General features: G+C 39.7%; 1 protein-coding gene across 1 annotated transcript in view; it reads right to left on the bottom strand.

The window, feature by feature from the left end:
- Positions 1-101: 101 nt before the first annotated feature.
- LOC309704364 (ras-specific guanine nucleotide-releasing factor 1-like) overlaps positions 102-17,573 on the bottom strand; it is a 31,294-nt gene continuing 13,822 nt past the window's right edge. The window contains exons 6-27 of the mRNA XM_082529468.1: positions 17,456-17,535; positions 16,852-17,045; positions 16,496-16,605; positions 15,990-16,108; positions 15,440-15,600; positions 15,151-15,214; positions 14,268-14,410; positions 13,656-13,738; positions 12,698-12,946; positions 8,979-9,352; positions 8,459-8,575; positions 6,606-6,776; positions 6,151-6,257; positions 5,898-6,010; positions 5,375-5,435; positions 5,169-5,275; positions 4,872-4,956; positions 4,576-4,773; positions 3,350-3,429; positions 3,157-3,274; positions 2,960-3,028; positions 102-1,829 (exon numbers count right to left, since the gene is read on the bottom strand). Coding sequence (XP_082385594.1) covers positions 1,737-1,829; positions 2,960-3,028; positions 3,157-3,274; positions 3,350-3,429; positions 4,576-4,773; positions 4,872-4,956; positions 5,169-5,275; positions 5,375-5,435; positions 5,898-6,010; positions 6,151-6,257; positions 6,606-6,776; positions 8,459-8,575; positions 8,979-9,352; positions 12,698-12,946; positions 13,656-13,738; positions 14,268-14,410; positions 15,151-15,214; positions 15,440-15,600; positions 15,990-16,108; positions 16,496-16,605; positions 16,852-17,045; positions 17,456-17,535 — 2,896 coding nt within the window. The 3' untranslated portion in view covers positions 102-1,736. The remainder of the gene's footprint in view (positions 1,830-2,959; positions 3,029-3,156; positions 3,275-3,349; positions 3,430-4,575; positions 4,774-4,871; positions 4,957-5,168; positions 5,276-5,374; positions 5,436-5,897; positions 6,011-6,150; positions 6,258-6,605; positions 6,777-8,458; positions 8,576-8,978; positions 9,353-12,697; positions 12,947-13,655; positions 13,739-14,267; positions 14,411-15,150; positions 15,215-15,439; positions 15,601-15,989; positions 16,109-16,495; positions 16,606-16,851; positions 17,046-17,455; positions 17,536-17,573) is intronic.

Here is a 17,573-nt window from a genome sequence, read left to right as displayed (position 1 = left end):
CCCAGCAAAGCAACAGTCGTAAAGGTTATGGTCCAGTGCACCCAGTTCAGAACATAGTGTTAAAACAAACAGTGCAGCCTGTGAGACACTTCTCCCCCTGAGAAAGAATAGATTTATTAACAAGAGGTAATCAGGAAAGAATACACTTTTATACAAAACTGGAAATACTACTCAAGCTTTTGAAATAGACTGAAAGATAATTCTCATATCACTGGGTATTGCTCACTGCAAACATTTGATGTGCCTGTTAGAGAGTAAAGATTCATGTGCAAGGGTGGGGTTTAAATACAGTACACATACGGTTCTAGGTATAGATTCCATTTGAACACGTCAAAGTGGTACATGCCTGCCACTTAAGCTTTAGATGTTTTTCTATACAAAGCCTGTAAAAAATACATATAAATATTTCAAGAAGAAGCACAATATTACTACTGTATAGTTCCTGCTAACACATTGGAATAGACAGGATACAGAATGTGTTACACTTATAAGTTGTTTTCAACATTTGTTTTAAAGTATCATACACAGAAAAGTTATTACAGAGTTGAACGATCATAAGGATAACACATTTCGAGGGATATGTTTTTTTTTTTAACACATTGCACGTTAGGAAATGCATCAGACTGCCTGTACACAGTACTGTACACAGTAAATATTTCTGCTTTATCGGCAAATCGTAGAACAAAATAGTTTACATACTTTTGTGGAATATAATCCATTTCATGATTAAGGCAAAACCATAATGCACTGGCCAAAGAGGATTAACCATAACAACTATGCTATCACTGTCTGAGTGTAAAAGCTGGGAATTTAACTTCCTGAAGTGGCTCAATCTTGGTTACATCTGCTACATACATTGCCTGGTGCTTATACTGTATATACATCATGTTGCCCACCAGGGGAATTATGTGATAGTAAGCAAAGCATAAAAACCCATCTCTCCAAACAAAGAAACAAACAAGCTTATCAGCCAATCGGCAGGTGTCAGGTTGACTCCAGCACTTTCAAATCTCTTGTTACTCTGCGGCTACATAAAAACATCAGAGCACATGATTCAGCTTCAGCCGCTGCAGCGGTCTCACTTTTCCTCCCTCTCTAAGGTGGGACAAGATGGACTGAAAGAGGAAAAATGTTATCCAGATTTGATAGTCTGATGGTTTTAATCATTAAGATTTTCATAAGATCAAATCCTATTTTTGATATTATTACTTGCCTGAATTTTGTTGCAGTAGCATTTTAATATATTTACATTCAGCAAGTCCCTCGTGATCATTGCAAATATTGTTATCAGCCTTGTTCAGTTCAAATCAAACAATAAAATCCTCAAGAATCACACAGATTTATATGGAAACTTGTTTAAAAATAACTCCAGTTGTGTTCGGTTCTCTCTTGATTTGGGGGAGTTAATCTTTATGTGGTAAATGTCAACGTTTCTTGCGAATGAGAACCATTTGGTGGTGCACGTTCCCTTTAGGATATGGCTAAACGAATTTAAAAAATAACTTAATGTTAACATGATATTTAAGACAATAAATAACATATAAATACTCTGTAACTATAGAAATAAACCTCTCTGGACTTACACTCAGTCTCTAATAACGAATATACACGAGTCCGTGGGGAGTATATACTAAAAGGGCACTGCCTACTCTGTCTAATACAAATAATAGTAAATATACATTTTGATATATTGTTTATGTACACTCAATATGAAAGCAGAGTGAGAGAGATCATCTTCATGATGAAGTTTTGGGCTCGATTCTCAGGGATGCTTCATACAGGCTCTCCTCATCCAGCACATTACTGCGGTCGAGCAAGTACTTTGTCACCTAAAAAAAAAAAAAATAATAAGGAAGACACAGAGAGGGCGGGTTATTCACAGTTTATCCAAGGTTTCCTTTTCTTTACACATTTTTCTTTACACATTTAAAGCAGGAAATGTTGTGTGAGAGCGAGTTCTTTTAAAACAATAGCTGCACTGGTCAGAAAGTACGCTGGTTACTGTGGCACAAATCCAGGCTATAGTCACTTTCTATTATAAATGTTGCATTCTTAGGATTCACTAAAATGTGTCTGCAAGTGTACAGGTTTCACTAATTTTCATCGTTTTATCTTATTTTCAGTTGAAAGGCACGTGTAAGATGGCCAAATCAGATCGGACTCATCATGATAGTAGATGGTACGCACAGCTGCCCACAGAGCAAGAAGATGACTGCTGTTTGAACAGTTTGGAAAAACATGCAGTCATGAGGCTTTGTCTGAATTGGTGTAGTAATGATTACACAGAACATTGGCTGGAACATCAGCTCGTTGAAAGGAAGAAAGTTTCTAGTTTTGATAAGTTTTTTTCAACTTGACACATTAATTAAAAGGCAAAAAAAATTAAATAAGACCAAAGGAAAACTTTCTGACTATGAATAAACTTCGGCTAATCCGAAAGTTGCAGAATTTCAGCAAAGCTGCTCATAGATCATTGCCTGAAAGTCCAGTTTGTCTTTCTTGCACTCGTGTTTCTCTAAAACTAGCTGGATCTTGAGAAAATAGTGATCCTTCAACTTGATTTCCATATCAGTCAAGAAGTAATAAAAAACTTGTTGCACAACTTGTTTCCACTCAGCGTTCTCCCTCAGACTCCTCCTGAAGTTACAGCAATACTCTCAGTTGACAGTCTCACCTTAGGGCATGACTTCACACTGCAAAACCATGTGAATAAAAAAAAAAAGGTCTCATCACCAGTGATGGTTCTCCACACAAAATTTGAGTTAGACTGAAACAGGACTTCCAGGAAACGATCTAAAAACAGCAGCAGAGCTAAAGGCACAGAAGCATTGTACGAAGAAAATGGTCTGGCAACAGCCAGTTCCTAGAACGTTTTGAGCACGCCTCATAGAGCAATACTTGACAAATCCAGACAAGAAATAGAAAGCTGCAAAACAATGAAAATGAACAGTAACTTCACCTTTGGTTGATAATCAATCTTGTAAGCTGTTTGCTGAAATTGTCGTATCTCTCTGATAATGTGAGATATCTGCAGAAAATGACAGAAAATGACATAAAAGTCAAACGTGTCCAACCATGAAGAATAAATAGATGAATCACACGCATGTGAAAAACACCTTACACAACAGCACAAGGTTAAAGTTAGATGTTCTGTACCATTCTCATCTTGGAGAAGTTGACAAGGTTGTCTTCAGTGTAGTTGGGTGTTCCCTCCTCAATGAAGGCCAAGTCAGTCAGGTACATTCCCAGGTAGGGGACACATGGGGGGTCACAGCTGAAGACACCAGGCAGGTCAGAGAGCCAGTTAACACAAAACGTTTTTAAAAAAGTAAAAAGTTGGTTTACTTACTTCTTCAGAGCTTCTCTCAGGTTTTTGAATCTGCCTTCTGATGACACCAGCTTCTGTAACTTGTCAATCACAGTCTTTGTCTAGAACATAGATCAGGGGAAAAATGTTACTGTCACAAACTCGAAATTTAATCGGAATCTTTATTAACTGGAGAAGACAATGACAGGATTGTTTGAAATTACCATTAGTAGACTCTCTTAGAGCATCCTGACTTTCATTCATTTTGTTCAACTTAAAAAAAAGTCCTTGTTTCATCAAGGCAACATACTGAAGCTGCTAGAAATGCTGATTGCATTCATGAACTGTGTACATGTTAAGTATCGCTCTATGCATCTCTGACTAATTAGGACGTTTTATTTTATTTATGGTAAATGGCTTGTGTCAGCTTGGTCGAGCGACCATGGAGGAAGACATCCAACGCAAGAACCAAAGAGTCAAGATGACCTTTCAGGAGTATGCAAACTGTCATTCAAAACACCTTCCACATCACCATCCTACAGCCTTTTTGACCGAATGGAACAGACAGATTTAAATAACCTCACAGAATATTCCACTAATTGGACTGAACCATTCTGCTTTTACACTCAGGACTCTAGAAGATACCACTAGTTTAAAACATTTACAACTTGCCCCACATAAAAAACCCCCCACCAATAATCAAATTATGATAAATAAATGAATAAATAAATTGCCATGCCCTATACTCGTGCCTTACTCTCCTTCTCCAACCAATAATTGTTATTCCCAGGGCACAATTTTCCCCCCTCACAACACTGGAACCAGGAAGCAGCAGACTTGTGACGTTCTAGCTGACGACTATCATTTATACTCGCTAACATGCATATTATTTAACCAACAGAATTTGTGTGCCTGTGTACTTCAATGTACTATAAGCATGACAATTGGAAATATAACAAGAGAAAATGTCAGTTAAAATATTTATTCTATGGAGGTAATCACAGCTTTTTTCTTACCTTTTTCTGTGTAAGTACTTTTTATCTAACAGTCATACACATTCATACTCTGATGGATGCATGGGAGAGCAACTTGGGGTTAATATCTTGCCCAAGGATATTTGGTACGCCGACCAATAATCAAATTATGAATAAATAAATGAATAAATAAGCAGCCAGGGATCGTACCACCAACCTTCCAATTAATAGATGACCTGCTCACCCTCCAGAGGCACACCAATTATGAAAGGTCATATGAAAAATTTCTAATACCTGCTTGGAAACTTTGAGCCAGGTCTTCTTGAGGCGAAAGATGGAGCTGCGATTGAGAGACGATGTGATCTCCAGCACAGCATTGTAGTTGTGGAGGCAGCGGCCGATGTCGGCCACTGCCACCCATTTCTCAATCACGGCCACCCGCATGTTGACATCATCCCATTGCAGGATCTCTGTGGCAATCTTGTTACTGATCTAGCAAGAAAAGAAACAAATACACATTGATAATATCTACAAATGTTCCGTATCTTGCCCTAAGATATCTATCTAAATATCTTTAGATTAATACTTACATCATTAAAATGCTTGGTAGTTGTCATTATGTATGGAGTTCTCTCATTCTTGTCGTTCTTCATCCAGCCCTGACCGAAGAACTCCCTGTACAAAACAAAATGTTTACACAGAATGAACAAACACATCACGCGAAAAGATATTTCAACATTTCACGTGTGTCCTTCTCTCTATCCTCCCACTCTAACCTCTACAATTTTTATCTGTTTACCTTTGTTTGTGTTCTTGTATACACACCTGAGTGTGTGACTGTATGCGTGTGCACTGTATGTGTGTGCACTGTATGTCTGTGTACTTACTCATATGGGATGGCCTTGAAGACCAGGTGATCCAGCAGTGTGAGTTGCTCAGCTATCTCCAAGGCTGAATGGCTCTCGAATGGTTCAGTCTTAGAGTCCTCCATGGCCTGACCACAACAACAAGCAGAAAAAAGCATTACCACAACTAAAGTATAGAAAAAGAAGGGTTTTATTCTGAAAAGGCTTTTTTTGTGGTCTTTTCTCACCATTTGTGTGATCTCTTCGAGGGTGACCTGGTTGTCTCCAGGATCCTCCTGGGTTAGAGTTCTACACCAAAGAAGACATAACTGTTATATGATCTTTGATACATGTTTTTTTCCAAACAATTCTATAACATTGATATAAAAACCCCACTTAAGGAGCTATTAATTTCTCGATTTTATTCCTTTTTAGTTTGGCTTCATAATATTTTGCACAAATACTTTATAGGGACAGGTGTTTTAGATAGCTCCTGTTTTGTGATGTTGCACCCATTTAAAAGTCTAGTCTGTGTTTCACAGAGGAACAGATAATACTTCTGGGGCTGACGCTCAGTAAAACAAAGTTGAAAATTTAGGCCGAGTTCTGGGCTGATGGATTGTGTCTCCGGTTCCTGTTGTTACTACAGAAAACAAGTTTTTGTCTTGACAAATCCACTTGCAGAAAGCTTTTTTTTCCACTGGGTGCTCACAAACAGTTGTGTCATACATGACTGTAAGAGCAATCAAGCAATGATAACGGAAAACCAACCTGATAATGTTGGCAGCTGCCTTTCTTTCCTGTGTAAGCAGCTCTGGGTCATGCATCACCTCCTCCAGGAAGCCAATTACTCGCATCTTCAACTCTGTGTTCAGCTCAAAGTCCTGAGGATCCACAAATGAACAACCACAGTGTCATTACTGAAGTGTTATGAGCTTTTTTGTTGTTGTTTTTTTATCCTGTGAGGGCACAGAAAGACAGAACCAAACAAGAAAAAGAAAAAAGAAAGAAAAGGGGACTGCACCTGCGAATGTTTGGAGACCCAGTGACGCAGCACATTCAGGACTCGGTTTGTGGCAGCTCTTCTGATAACAAACTCTTTGTCCCCATTTCTCTGGTCTGTAGGGAAACCTGGAATAAAAAGTGAACTCCTAAAGCACAAACTTGTGTTATATACCATCAATATTTTATGATCTTTCTTTTAAAATCACCAGGGGGCTCCTATTATTGTCTGACTTGTCTGGGTGCACCCTAGTGAGGAAGACACTACCTTGATTATATTGATTAACTGATCTCTGTTAAATCTAAACAATATCTAAACACAAGCATGGATTTATAATCCAGTATGGCTAGATTACTAGATTAGAGACTGTTTAAATGAGTAGGCTCCAGCAGATCATCAGCAGAGAACAAAGGAAGCTTCCAGGTAGCCAACAGGCGTCGCTAGGAGTAAACAGAGGTAGTAGCTCTGTAACTGACCTGTGCTGGCAAGGGACATACGACGATACTTCTCCTTGGTTGGTGTGCCTTCATTGGCACCAGCGGTAGCAATGGCAAAGGCTGAGGCAGCAGAAAGAGCACTCCTGTTGTTGTCCAGCTCCCGGCAAGATGACACCACCATGCCATTGTTGAAGGAAAACAGAGAAAACTCTGCAGACAAGAACGCAAATGAATTTAATTTGAAATCATACTTAGATCAATATTGACATAAAAGAGTTGAAGGGCACCTCCTTTGGAAGACAACCATTACAAAAACACTTTCAGTTTACCTTTCTGAGCTTCTTAAAGATTAGGCTGAAAGGTAATTTGTTTATGCTGTACACACAGTACCGCATGTGCATAATCAAACTAAGTTGTTGACCATCGGAGGGCAACAGAGAGCTAAAACAGACGCAGCACAATGCATCATGCAGCTTGTTGCAGTTACATTGTACACTCCACTGTGTCTGCCTCTCTGCCTCCTTCCTTCACTCCCTCCCTTCCTCCCTGCCCTCCCCCATTCAGCCGGGGGCGGTATAGAAGAACACGCACATCGTTGCCAAGGTACAAGGTTTCCTTCCACCTACTCACACGAGGCACTGGCTTCCCTTGTATCCAGCACCGTGGGAAGAGAACACACTGGGAATGAATTGCGCCTGACTACCTATGGGGTGGATGCTCCTTCTCTGTGTTCTACGGGGAGGGCCACGAGGCTGTGGGTGGTTTTTACCAAGACCTTATTTGGCAATTGCTACGCTTATCATTTCCAGAAAAAAAAGTTTGATATAAATCCGCTGTGGCTATATTTATTTACCTGCTCGTCTCATCTCCGCCTTTAAACACGTCTCACACAACTTGACTGCTGGGTGGTAAAAATATTTCATGCTGACTTTGATTCTGACTTCACATTTTTAAACATTGACAAACCCAAACTATGAAATGGGAAGCAATAATGAAAGCTATTTTAACATTTTGTAACATTTCAACAGTTTCATATCGGTGACACAAGCCAAGAAGAAGCAAAGTTAAGCATTTCATAAGCATTAAAGAAATTATTTTACACACATTTTTCACTGATAGATGAGGAGATTAATTCCACTCTCGTATTCTCTCTACAAAAAATTTTGAAGCTACAGCCAGTGACTTTTAGTTCATTGCAGAATGAGTACAGGCATAGAAACAACAAAAACCTGCCTAAGTGTTGTTTCAAAATTCATGAATTGATAACATCTTCTCACGTTCTTGTGTTTGGCTATTTCTTGGCAGACATGTAACTCTTTTTTGCAAAGATTACAAAAAGAAGATTAATGTTAAGTTTACGCACTGTCTCAGCTAAGCCAACCAGCTTCTGGCTATAGCTTTGTTTTTCTTCTGATGAAAATACAAGAGTCAAAACTTTTACATGTTAGAAATGAAGTGCATTTCCATTTTTAGCCCTCCTGACTCTTAAAAAGTCAGGAAATATAACGTCTAATCTGAAACCTGGCCTGTATTACTTCTACTATGTCTCCAGTGCAATTACACTAGGCAAATCCTCCTTTGATTCCATTTTTGTACATTTTATGGAGGATGAAGCATATGAACAGTAGGCCTGTGGATTTTTTTTTCTACTGACATTATGCATTATTATTGATTTTATTTTATCCCTTTTTTTGCCAAGACACTCCACTGTCAGTAACACTATCCAGTAAACTGCTCAAATTTGCCAGCTCGTACAATCTTGCCAGCTCATTTGTCTTTTTAACTGGTGGGTGTGAATATAAAAGTAGATCACCAGACACTCTTCAACAAGCCTCGGACATGCAAGCTTAAACAGCTTCAGCAAGATTTGCAACACAATTAAATTACTCTACCAGAGTTTTTTGCCTTGACGTTCTTGGGCGTTGATGGTGACTTAGGAGGAGACATTTCTGCTTCTGCGTCGTCACTCTGACTTGGGTCTTCATCGCACTCCTCTCTTACAGACAGATCTGAACAGACAGAGTAACTCACCATTGGGGAAAAAAAGCAACACAGAAGAAGACTGCTAGAAATTTACAGTCATAGGAAGCAGTTCACCCCAAAATAGACTTTGTTTAGGCTGGAGTTTATTAGGAGATACTGCTCATACAGATGTTTGCACTCTTTTAAATATAATGGGACCAGTTGCATCTTTTTTTGTGGTGCCCTAAGTGCCAAAAGACCATCAACATTTGACAAAAAAATAAATACAAAAATGAATCACAGGTGATATGGGGTAAACTGTCCCTTTAAGTTTTACAAAACTTGGCTGATCTTTTACTGTTATGTCACAAAGGATAAGGTTTTAAATAGGCTTTTTAAAAAAAAAAAAAAAAATTTTTCTACAATACTCCCTCGGACAGAGGCTCTGACCTTGCTTGTTGGCAACAGACTCTTCAGCTTTGCCTTCAGCTTTGGATTCTCCCTCATCAGGGATTTTGCTGGCCATGGTGCTAGAGATGTAGAGCTTGTTGATGTCGAGGGTGGTCTTACTGAAGGGTGACATGGTGGAGTGCATGCTTGCATAGCCATTGGGAGAACAGCTGAGTGCAGCCAAGTCCAGGGCTTTGCCACCCGTGATGATGGGGATGTTGAGTGAAAGTTTGCGGCGGCGGTTGGGAGAGGATGACTTGGTGATGGAGAGTGGAGGAGGAGAGGAGAACTTGCGGCTGGCACGTGGCGATGTGGGTGGCTCGCCGTAGAGGAGTTTACTGTTCTGACTGCTGGCAAAGAAAAGCTCCAAAGAGCTACAGGAGAGGAAAGGGTGAAAGAGAAGAGAAAAAGGAGGCACGTGTGAAAAATGAGGGGTAAAAAGAACATTTTTCACAGCTAAAGAGTAACTTTTTTGAATTTGTGGAGGGGAAAATTCCCACAATCTGACTAGGAACTATAGGAAAGAGGAGAAATGTTAATAAGGGGGGAATGCATGGTGCACTCTGTGTCTGTACACAGAAGCAGTAAGGGAACGCGTTAACCAGAAGGCTCTTTGGGAGCTCCTGACTCTTTTATTTAAGCTACATTGTTTAAGACAGCATCCTCCTTGCACTGAGAGCCACCCCCTCTGAAGGCCTATAAATAGCATGTCAAGTGACAGTGTGGGAGGCACGGGTGCTGCCAACAGCAACCAGCCCAGGGGAGGCCCACAGAGGCATGGAGAGAGAGAGAAAGCCAGATAGTGGGGAAAGTTGGAGAAAGAGATAGAGGTACACCGCAAAAAAAAAAAAAAAAAATAGCAGTGGCAAAAACAGAGATACAGAGAGGGAGGGGGTGAGTCGAGCAACATAGTGGATATGGATTCCACCACAGCAAAGGCTGGTGGCTGAGAGTGGGCGAATGGGAAGCCTCCAGCCCTGTATGGTGTTAGCTGCAGCCATGTTGTGTCTCCTTGCCTAAAATTATAAGAAAAATAAAAGCAGTAATTTAAAGAGATGAGCAAGGAGCATAGATTGGAATGATGAAGGCTGGGAGCATTAAGACAGGAGAGGGGCAGAAGTACAAAAACAGGAGGCAGGAAGAAAATAAAGGCATAAGGCAGAGTCGAGATTCAAGAGAGGAAAGCAAGTAAAGCAGGATAGAAGAAAAACAAGAGAAGATATTTAAGTAAGAGATTAGAGAGGAGTGTGACAAAAAGGAAGAAGGACGAGGAGAGTAGGGTCTGGGTGCAAAACACCACCATCAATATTTAATACCGTAGAGCCGCTGCAGATGATGGGAGAAAGGGAGAGAGGGAGGGAGAAGACGAGGAGAGAACGAGAGGGTGGGGTCCTGCAGCAGAGTAAAGGGTTGCTATGGTGACAGCGCAGCGAAGAGAGGGATGGTCAGACTTCTGGAAAGAAAGATAAAAGTGAGAGAATGTGAAAAAAAAGGGCAGGAAAAAGAAGAGGAGGAGTCAGGAGGAGGTGGGTGGACGCAGGACTCAATTAACTGTGATGGCGGTCAAAAGAAGTCTTGGTGTGACCTCTTGCTTGCCTCCTCCCCAGTCCCTTCTCACCTGGGCAGGATATGATGGGCGACTTACAGGCACTCCACGTGAGAGACTAATTCTGACACTGGGGAAGTCCCGTCTCTTCACTGCACCATTACTGCACTGTTGCTGCATTCTCGCGAAAAAAAAAATTACTGGAAATGTCGAACTTTGTTCATTTTTTGCATTTGTGACAGGGATCGCCCTTGCAGTGAGGTTCTCCTAAGGGTTTAATGTAAAAGGCCCTTTTACCCTGCTAAGTAAGCTGCCCACTTAAATGCTAACAGTGAATGTGGAGAAACAAGAACATAGACACAACTCATGTGAATGTCTTACTTAGAAACAACCTAATCACAGTTTCTGCTACACAAAAGTCGAATTAATCAAACCAGTAAAATAAAGTAAAGTAAGTATCCAGCTAGAGTGTTTTGGTGTGAGTTACCCAGTTCGTTATCTGTAGAGATGTTTTCCTTCTCTTGAATATAATGGAAGAAAATGGAGCTCGCTTTGTGGTGCTCTAAGCACCAAAAACAACATCTGAAAATTTTAGTAGAAATTTCTCATTCCAAGGAAATGAGAACAAAAGAATGTTAATGAGACTGATCTGTGTCATGTACTGATGATGAAGGAAGTATGCATTTACCAATGCTGCGAGGCTCATGCTTGTAACAGTAAACATGTAAACATGTAACAGCGTCTCGCTGGGCTGAGCTGTAACGTTTGCTAGCTGCATTTATACTTTTCAGCACTGATGGTGACTTTACAGATGTATGCTGCCAATACTACTAGGCAAGGGTCCCTCTAGGACTTAGCATCCATGTTTTTTAAAAATAATTCCAAATTGTGATTTTACTGAGCACAGAACACTTTTCAAGGTCACTCTTTTGAGGACGCCAATGTTCACATTTTGGACAGAGAGGACAGATGGTTTTAAAGAGGAGTGAAAGAAGCCATTTATGTCCACTGTGAGCGACCATCTTTGAACAGAGGCGGTGGTTTACGACACCAACTGTCTGCCATCTATAATCCGGTTTTGAGATCCCTTCCCAGACACCTTAATGCCCACTCACACCCTGGGCCAACTGACCTCAGGAAATCGCATGATAAGGTGGGGCCAGGTTTCACAATGAGCTCACCCGAAACCCTGCGTGATTGTGACCCACACCCGTTTTCACACCTTGGCTCATGTGATTAGGTAGAGGATCATCAGGGGGTCCTTTGTCCCTCTTTGGGGGGAAACTCCCACAGGGTTTAAATCTGGGACTCTCCACCATTTGACTCTTAGAACTGAAGAAGTTTCTCGGATGAGAGGTGAAACGTCTTCAAGCAACTTAAAGAAGTCCAGACGCTTTTCTTTGCAAGCTCCTTAGACTACAATGACCTGGATGACTGAGAACCTTCACAGACAACACTTTTCAACTTTGTTTCAGTCTATTTTAAATGTGCTTTGGCTCTGAAAAGACGACAGAATTTATGGATCATGTTCGCATATCGCTTATTTTTTGCCTAACAGAGCTTTAACCTGGATTTATGGCTGGCATGGTGAATTGTGTTCACTGAAACTTCTTGAGCATGACAGAATTACACCTGTTTTCAGGGTAGTGTCTCCTGAGATCATGGGTATCCAATATGGATTTCCAGCCTCATCCCATTCACACAGCAATTTCTGCAGATTCTCTGAATATTTTGATGATAGTATGTACTCTTGAGATACACAAAGTCAAGATGCCTTAAAGAGGCAAAATGTTCATCCAGCTGTTGTTAAAAGGAGAGGGGATGCTACACAGTGATAAAGATGGCCAGTGACCCCGTTTTTTGAGAGGTATTACTCCTATCAAATTCAAAATGAACCATTGTTTATCATGAAATAGTTAAATATCTCAGTTTAAACATCTGATATGTGTTCTATGTTCTACTCTGACTAAAATATGTTTGGAATTGGGGTTGTACTTCAGTGCAAATTAAGAAATATCGGAAATGCAACTTGGTATAAAAAGGTTGGCATTAAAAGCTCAAAACTGATGAAATAAGGTTTTGGCCAGCAACTAAAATGCAGTTAGTGTGAAAATGTTTATACCAGGGAGCTCATAAAATCCCTCATTAAACCTCCTGGAATCATTTCACTTACCGTGCAGGGATGGCACTGATGGGCTTCTTGTAGATGGTAATGAGCTTGTCCAGTACTACATCAGCGCTGGTGAAGACACGGTAAGAGTGGAGGAAAGTGTTCAGGAAGTCGATGGAGAGGAAGCGCAGGTCGGTCAGCCTCTCCAACAAGCGCTCCACACTGGCATAGCGGATCTGCAGCACCTTGCAGGAGTTCATCATCTTGCTGAAGCGAATGTCGACATCATCACAGTACAAACTGGTGTCTGACCTGTATTGGATTAAAAGTGAGGTTAATAAAGTTATATAGAGATGTAGCTCCAGTTACTGCAATTAAATGCCATTTAGTGGCCGTGAATTCTTGGCCTTCTTTCAGTTCGTGCATTAAGTTTATTATTTCTCATGTTTGGCTCTGTGTTCTTCTTGATCTGTGTTAGGTAGTTGTCTATAAGGTTGTTTCCTGTTTTTCTTTGAGTTTGTTTTCTCTGGTTTCACGTTCTGGGTTTTACTTCCTCTCTGTCTGAATGTCTTAATTGCGTTTTACCATGTCTCATTCCTCTATTTCCGATTCCCAATTAGTCTCCAGTGTATAAATAGTGTGACTGTCTTTGTCCAGTTGTCTGTTGTACTCCATGTTTTCCTCCCATGAGTTTTCTGTGTTCCTCATCTCTGTTCCTGCGTTTGCAGCCTGTGAATGTTAGATTTTTGCTCATCTTTAGGTGGCGTTTCTGGACTGATTATCAGCTTTATAAACAAAGCTCACTTTTTTATACTTACCATTTTTAGTCACGTTTGAAGTCAGTTTTCTACTGTGTGAATATTAACACAGAAGCCCTATACATTTTTAGGGATAATGTTAGCATTAGGCTACATCATGAGCCTGTAAGTATGAGCATGTGCAAACATCTGTGATTTTTATGCAGCCTTTTGAACATACTTTGTATGTGCTTTACTATTGCTACAGTGTGTCCAAGTCTCACTTGATCATCTGTGGCACAGAGACTTTGCTGTTTTCCTCAAAGGCATTCATCATCAGGCCATTGCAGCGGATGTTGTCAATGCACTGTAAGGCAGAAAGCACAGTGAGCATAACAGTGCAAGAAGACGAGCATGTTTATAAACATATGAATGCTCCAGGCTCCAACATTTATCAGATCATGTGTGTAGCTTCAGTAAGTTTGGTCTCTTTGCGTGATTCATGCTCCGTATGTCCCCTGACAAAGTCTCTGGAGGTTACTCGTGTAGCCAGGTAATGTATAACAGACATCCAGTTCAAGACTTCCTATTCTTTGCACTGATCACTGCACTGGTGTTCTCTCTATTTTCTTTCCACACACAAATTGTTTACTTGCACTTGATCAAAATTTTATTGGCCAATACATCTTCAATTACAGAAGCTTAAAACAGCAACTAAAATCTTGCCCATTCCCAATCGAATTTGTATATTGAGATTATTTATCATTCGATTACCACTTCATTACAAGATGACTGACAAAATCTGTAGATTTACAGAGTTTGAGAAGTGTTTTTTTAAAGCTGCAGCAACAAAAAAACGTGAAATCAAATGTCTTAACATAAGCGGCGAGACATACCTGACTGATATCACTTGTCCACGCTGACTTCTCCAGTCGGGAAGAAGCCACAAGGATCACGGTGTAAGGCTGGACGTCTTTGGGTTCCACCATCAATTTAAAGTCCAGGTGTTCTGTGTCCTGACCACTGCGCTCCCCTTTGGCTGAAAGGCAAAAATAAAATAAAATAAAAATTCTAAATAGGAAAGAAAACAATATGCTGCACTTTAGAATAGATCAGCTACTGTTTTATTTATTTTTGTTTCAGTTTGTTCACATTATTTTTCTGCATACGTTATGCTTATATTTTATATTGATTTTATATTCCTAAATCTTTAAAGTCAATAATTAACCTTGTAATACAGCAACGCAGCGGTAATGTTTGATTTTGCAAATACTGAGCAAAGCACAATAATGGAATAATCTTTGCTTTATTCATTGGGGTTATTACCTTGATTTGGAACAAATATCAGTCAATCAACAATTGTGAGTAATTGTTTTGGCTAACTTTAATAGCAGTAAATTAAAAAAAAAATTCTGACACCTCAAGTAATGTGGGGGTGAAGAGGAAACGGTGGAAATCATGCAAAAACACTTTCTGTAGAGATAATGTGTTTTATATGCAGAGCATTTAATCCAGCCACACCCCACAAACACCACATTCTGGTTTGTAACTGTGAAAATTTAGTTGGTAAAGTGGAAAACATTCTTCGTCCGCTTTTAGGGTGATTCACTAACTGTTACAGCCCCCCGTTTGTTAGATTGTTACGCCTGTATGACGATGCCAAATAGAAAAGTGGTATCACTTCATTTTTCAAGCTCTTCATACAGTAAACACTCTGCAGCTTCTAGATGTATGTATTTATAAAGGAAACATTTGAATCCACTACACATAATAACTCACACTCATCATCAGTCCCCTCCGGCTCCTCAATCAGAGTGCAGTCTATGAGAGACACCACTCCATTCTGTAAGAGGCATGAAAGGTCACAGGGTCACATTCACCATGCTGCCAGCTAACAGATCATCATCAAGCCCATCCTTTAAGGATAACATACTTAACAGTATAACATTGATTATACATTTATAAACAAAATAGGTGAAGTGTTTTATAACTGCACCCTACACTCATGTAGAATGAATTTTTACTGTTTTTCTACTACTTGGCCTACTTTAGGTCAATCCTGCCATACTTTAGTGATGTGAAGTTTTCCTCCGGAGCCTCGGGTGCAGATGATAAGATGTTTGGAGAAGAGGAAACACTGTCTCTCTCCTTCCTTCTTCAGAGACAAAGAGCCAAGCCGGCCTCGTGTGATCTTCCCTTTCTCGCTCATTGGCACCTGGATCAGAGAACCTATGAACACAAACACGTGTGCAAGAAAAACATATAAGCAAATTTTGAATTTGCTCTCTTTTCCTTCGTAATCTGAAAACTGGCCATACAAGAAGAAAAAATAAACGACATAATTTAAATTTAAAAAGAAAATCCAAAAAAACCCAATGTCCATACATTTTGGTGCAAAAAATGTGTTATTTGTGTCATCATTTCATCAAGGATTTCATTAGCACCCTAAATTAATAAAAGAAACACCCATGCTTGAATACACCAGCAACTTTTACACTTAGTGAGTTTTTTTGGGTTTTTTTGCACGATAAAAACTCAGTTTCAAGTTTGTTTTTATTTGTTGACCATAACTGCAAACCTTGTCATATAAGAACAACACAAGAAAACGTTTTCTTTACCTTGTCTAACAAAGGTCTGGCTGGTATCAAGAAGCACTTCACAACCTTCCACAATCATTCGTTCAATGGCTAGATTCTTCCTGATGTTCTCCGTCTCGCTTACCTCATCATGCATGATTCTGAAAGGACAACAAATACTAATGATTTCAGGTACTTCTTAATTAAAGCCATATGTTTTTTCTTATTGTTTCTATAGAGTTCATCAACTCTTATAGTGAATTTGCTCCACTGTTCTATTACGTGAAATGAGAACAGTGACCACAAAATCAATTAAAACTGTTAGAAATGATAGACACTGTGTCTGTGTCTGACTGTGTTATATTTTTGGTACTTTGCGTCGATTGGATGAGTCACTGGCTATTATAGCTCTGTTTTCTGTATCCTTATGCCAAGTACAAGATATATTAAAATACAGGTACTAATTCAGGGTTACTAGTTTCTGATTTACATCAGACAAAGATCCCACTGAGTATGTTTGTGTTGTCGAGCTACATTGATAGTTCTACCTGGAAAGCTCCTCCAGTTTTGATTTGGCATAGTCCAGACTGTTTCTCTCCACATGCTCATGGGGAGTGTGAGCAAGCAACTCATGAAGAGTCAGGATGTAACGAGGAATCTGAAAGAGATGCGCTTTAAATGAGTTTGACTGAAAATGTTTTATTTTGTGTTACATGTATCTTTTCAGTCCAAATTTAAAACATTACTGCATTTTAAACTATTTCACCACAGTGTGTTGCAGCACTAATGCCTCGTGTATTTTATGTGAATTTTAACTTTAGCATACAGTCAATATATATACATCACCGAATCATAATATGTGTAGTAATGTGTAATAGTGAAGTCATCCACATTGTAATTTTACCTGAAACATGGGGTAAGTGAGGAAGGTCTCCAGCGTCCTCTCCTCACAGTCAGGCTTGGCCTCGTACTGCTTCAGCAGCTTGTCGAAGTCACGGTTCTGTTTGCAGTGAGCCAAAATCTGCAAGCTGTACTGGTGGTTCCTCACAAACTCTTGGTAGATGTTTAGCATTGGCAGTAAAATGTCAAACAGGTCAGCTAAAAAAAAGAGACAAAAAATTCCATAAACCATAAAAATTGGAAGAATCAGTGCAGACACAAAGTACCATTGAAGGAGAAGTCATGTGCTCGGTATCTGTATATGTTCAAAAAATGTTTTTTATACTCTCACCCTCAGTCGCCTACCCGACAGACAATAAATCATTATTATTTTTTGCAAGGAAGGAAGGGCGTAGATTCATTATTTTTAGTTGAATTCATATCTTTATGGTATGATTTCAACTATGTGTGTAAAACTGACAGTGCTTCTCAATGATGAAAACACTTTCATTGTGTTGTGTTGTAAGAAACCTCTGTTGTATCTGAAAAAATGTATACATTTAACCAAATGAAATTATTTTTCTTAGTTGCAATTTAGAAAAATTAACTTATTATTCTGTGCCTCTTACCTAGCACCAGTGTTGGCCAGCTGGCTATCCTGGCCTTCAGGCCCTGGTAGAAGATCTGATGGAGGAACATGATGGTCTCACTAATGAAACAAATAAGCAAAATGGCAGTCATGAGCTA

The sequence above is a fragment of the Aulonocara stuartgranti genome, assembly GCF_965226115.1.
Source record: "Aulonocara stuartgranti genome assembly, chromosome: 1".
NCBI lineage: Eukaryota > Metazoa > Chordata > Actinopteri > Cichliformes > Cichlidae > Aulonocara > Aulonocara stuartgranti.
The sequence above is the reverse complement of the archived record's forward strand: the minus strand, read 5'-3'. Positions and strand labels throughout refer to the sequence as shown.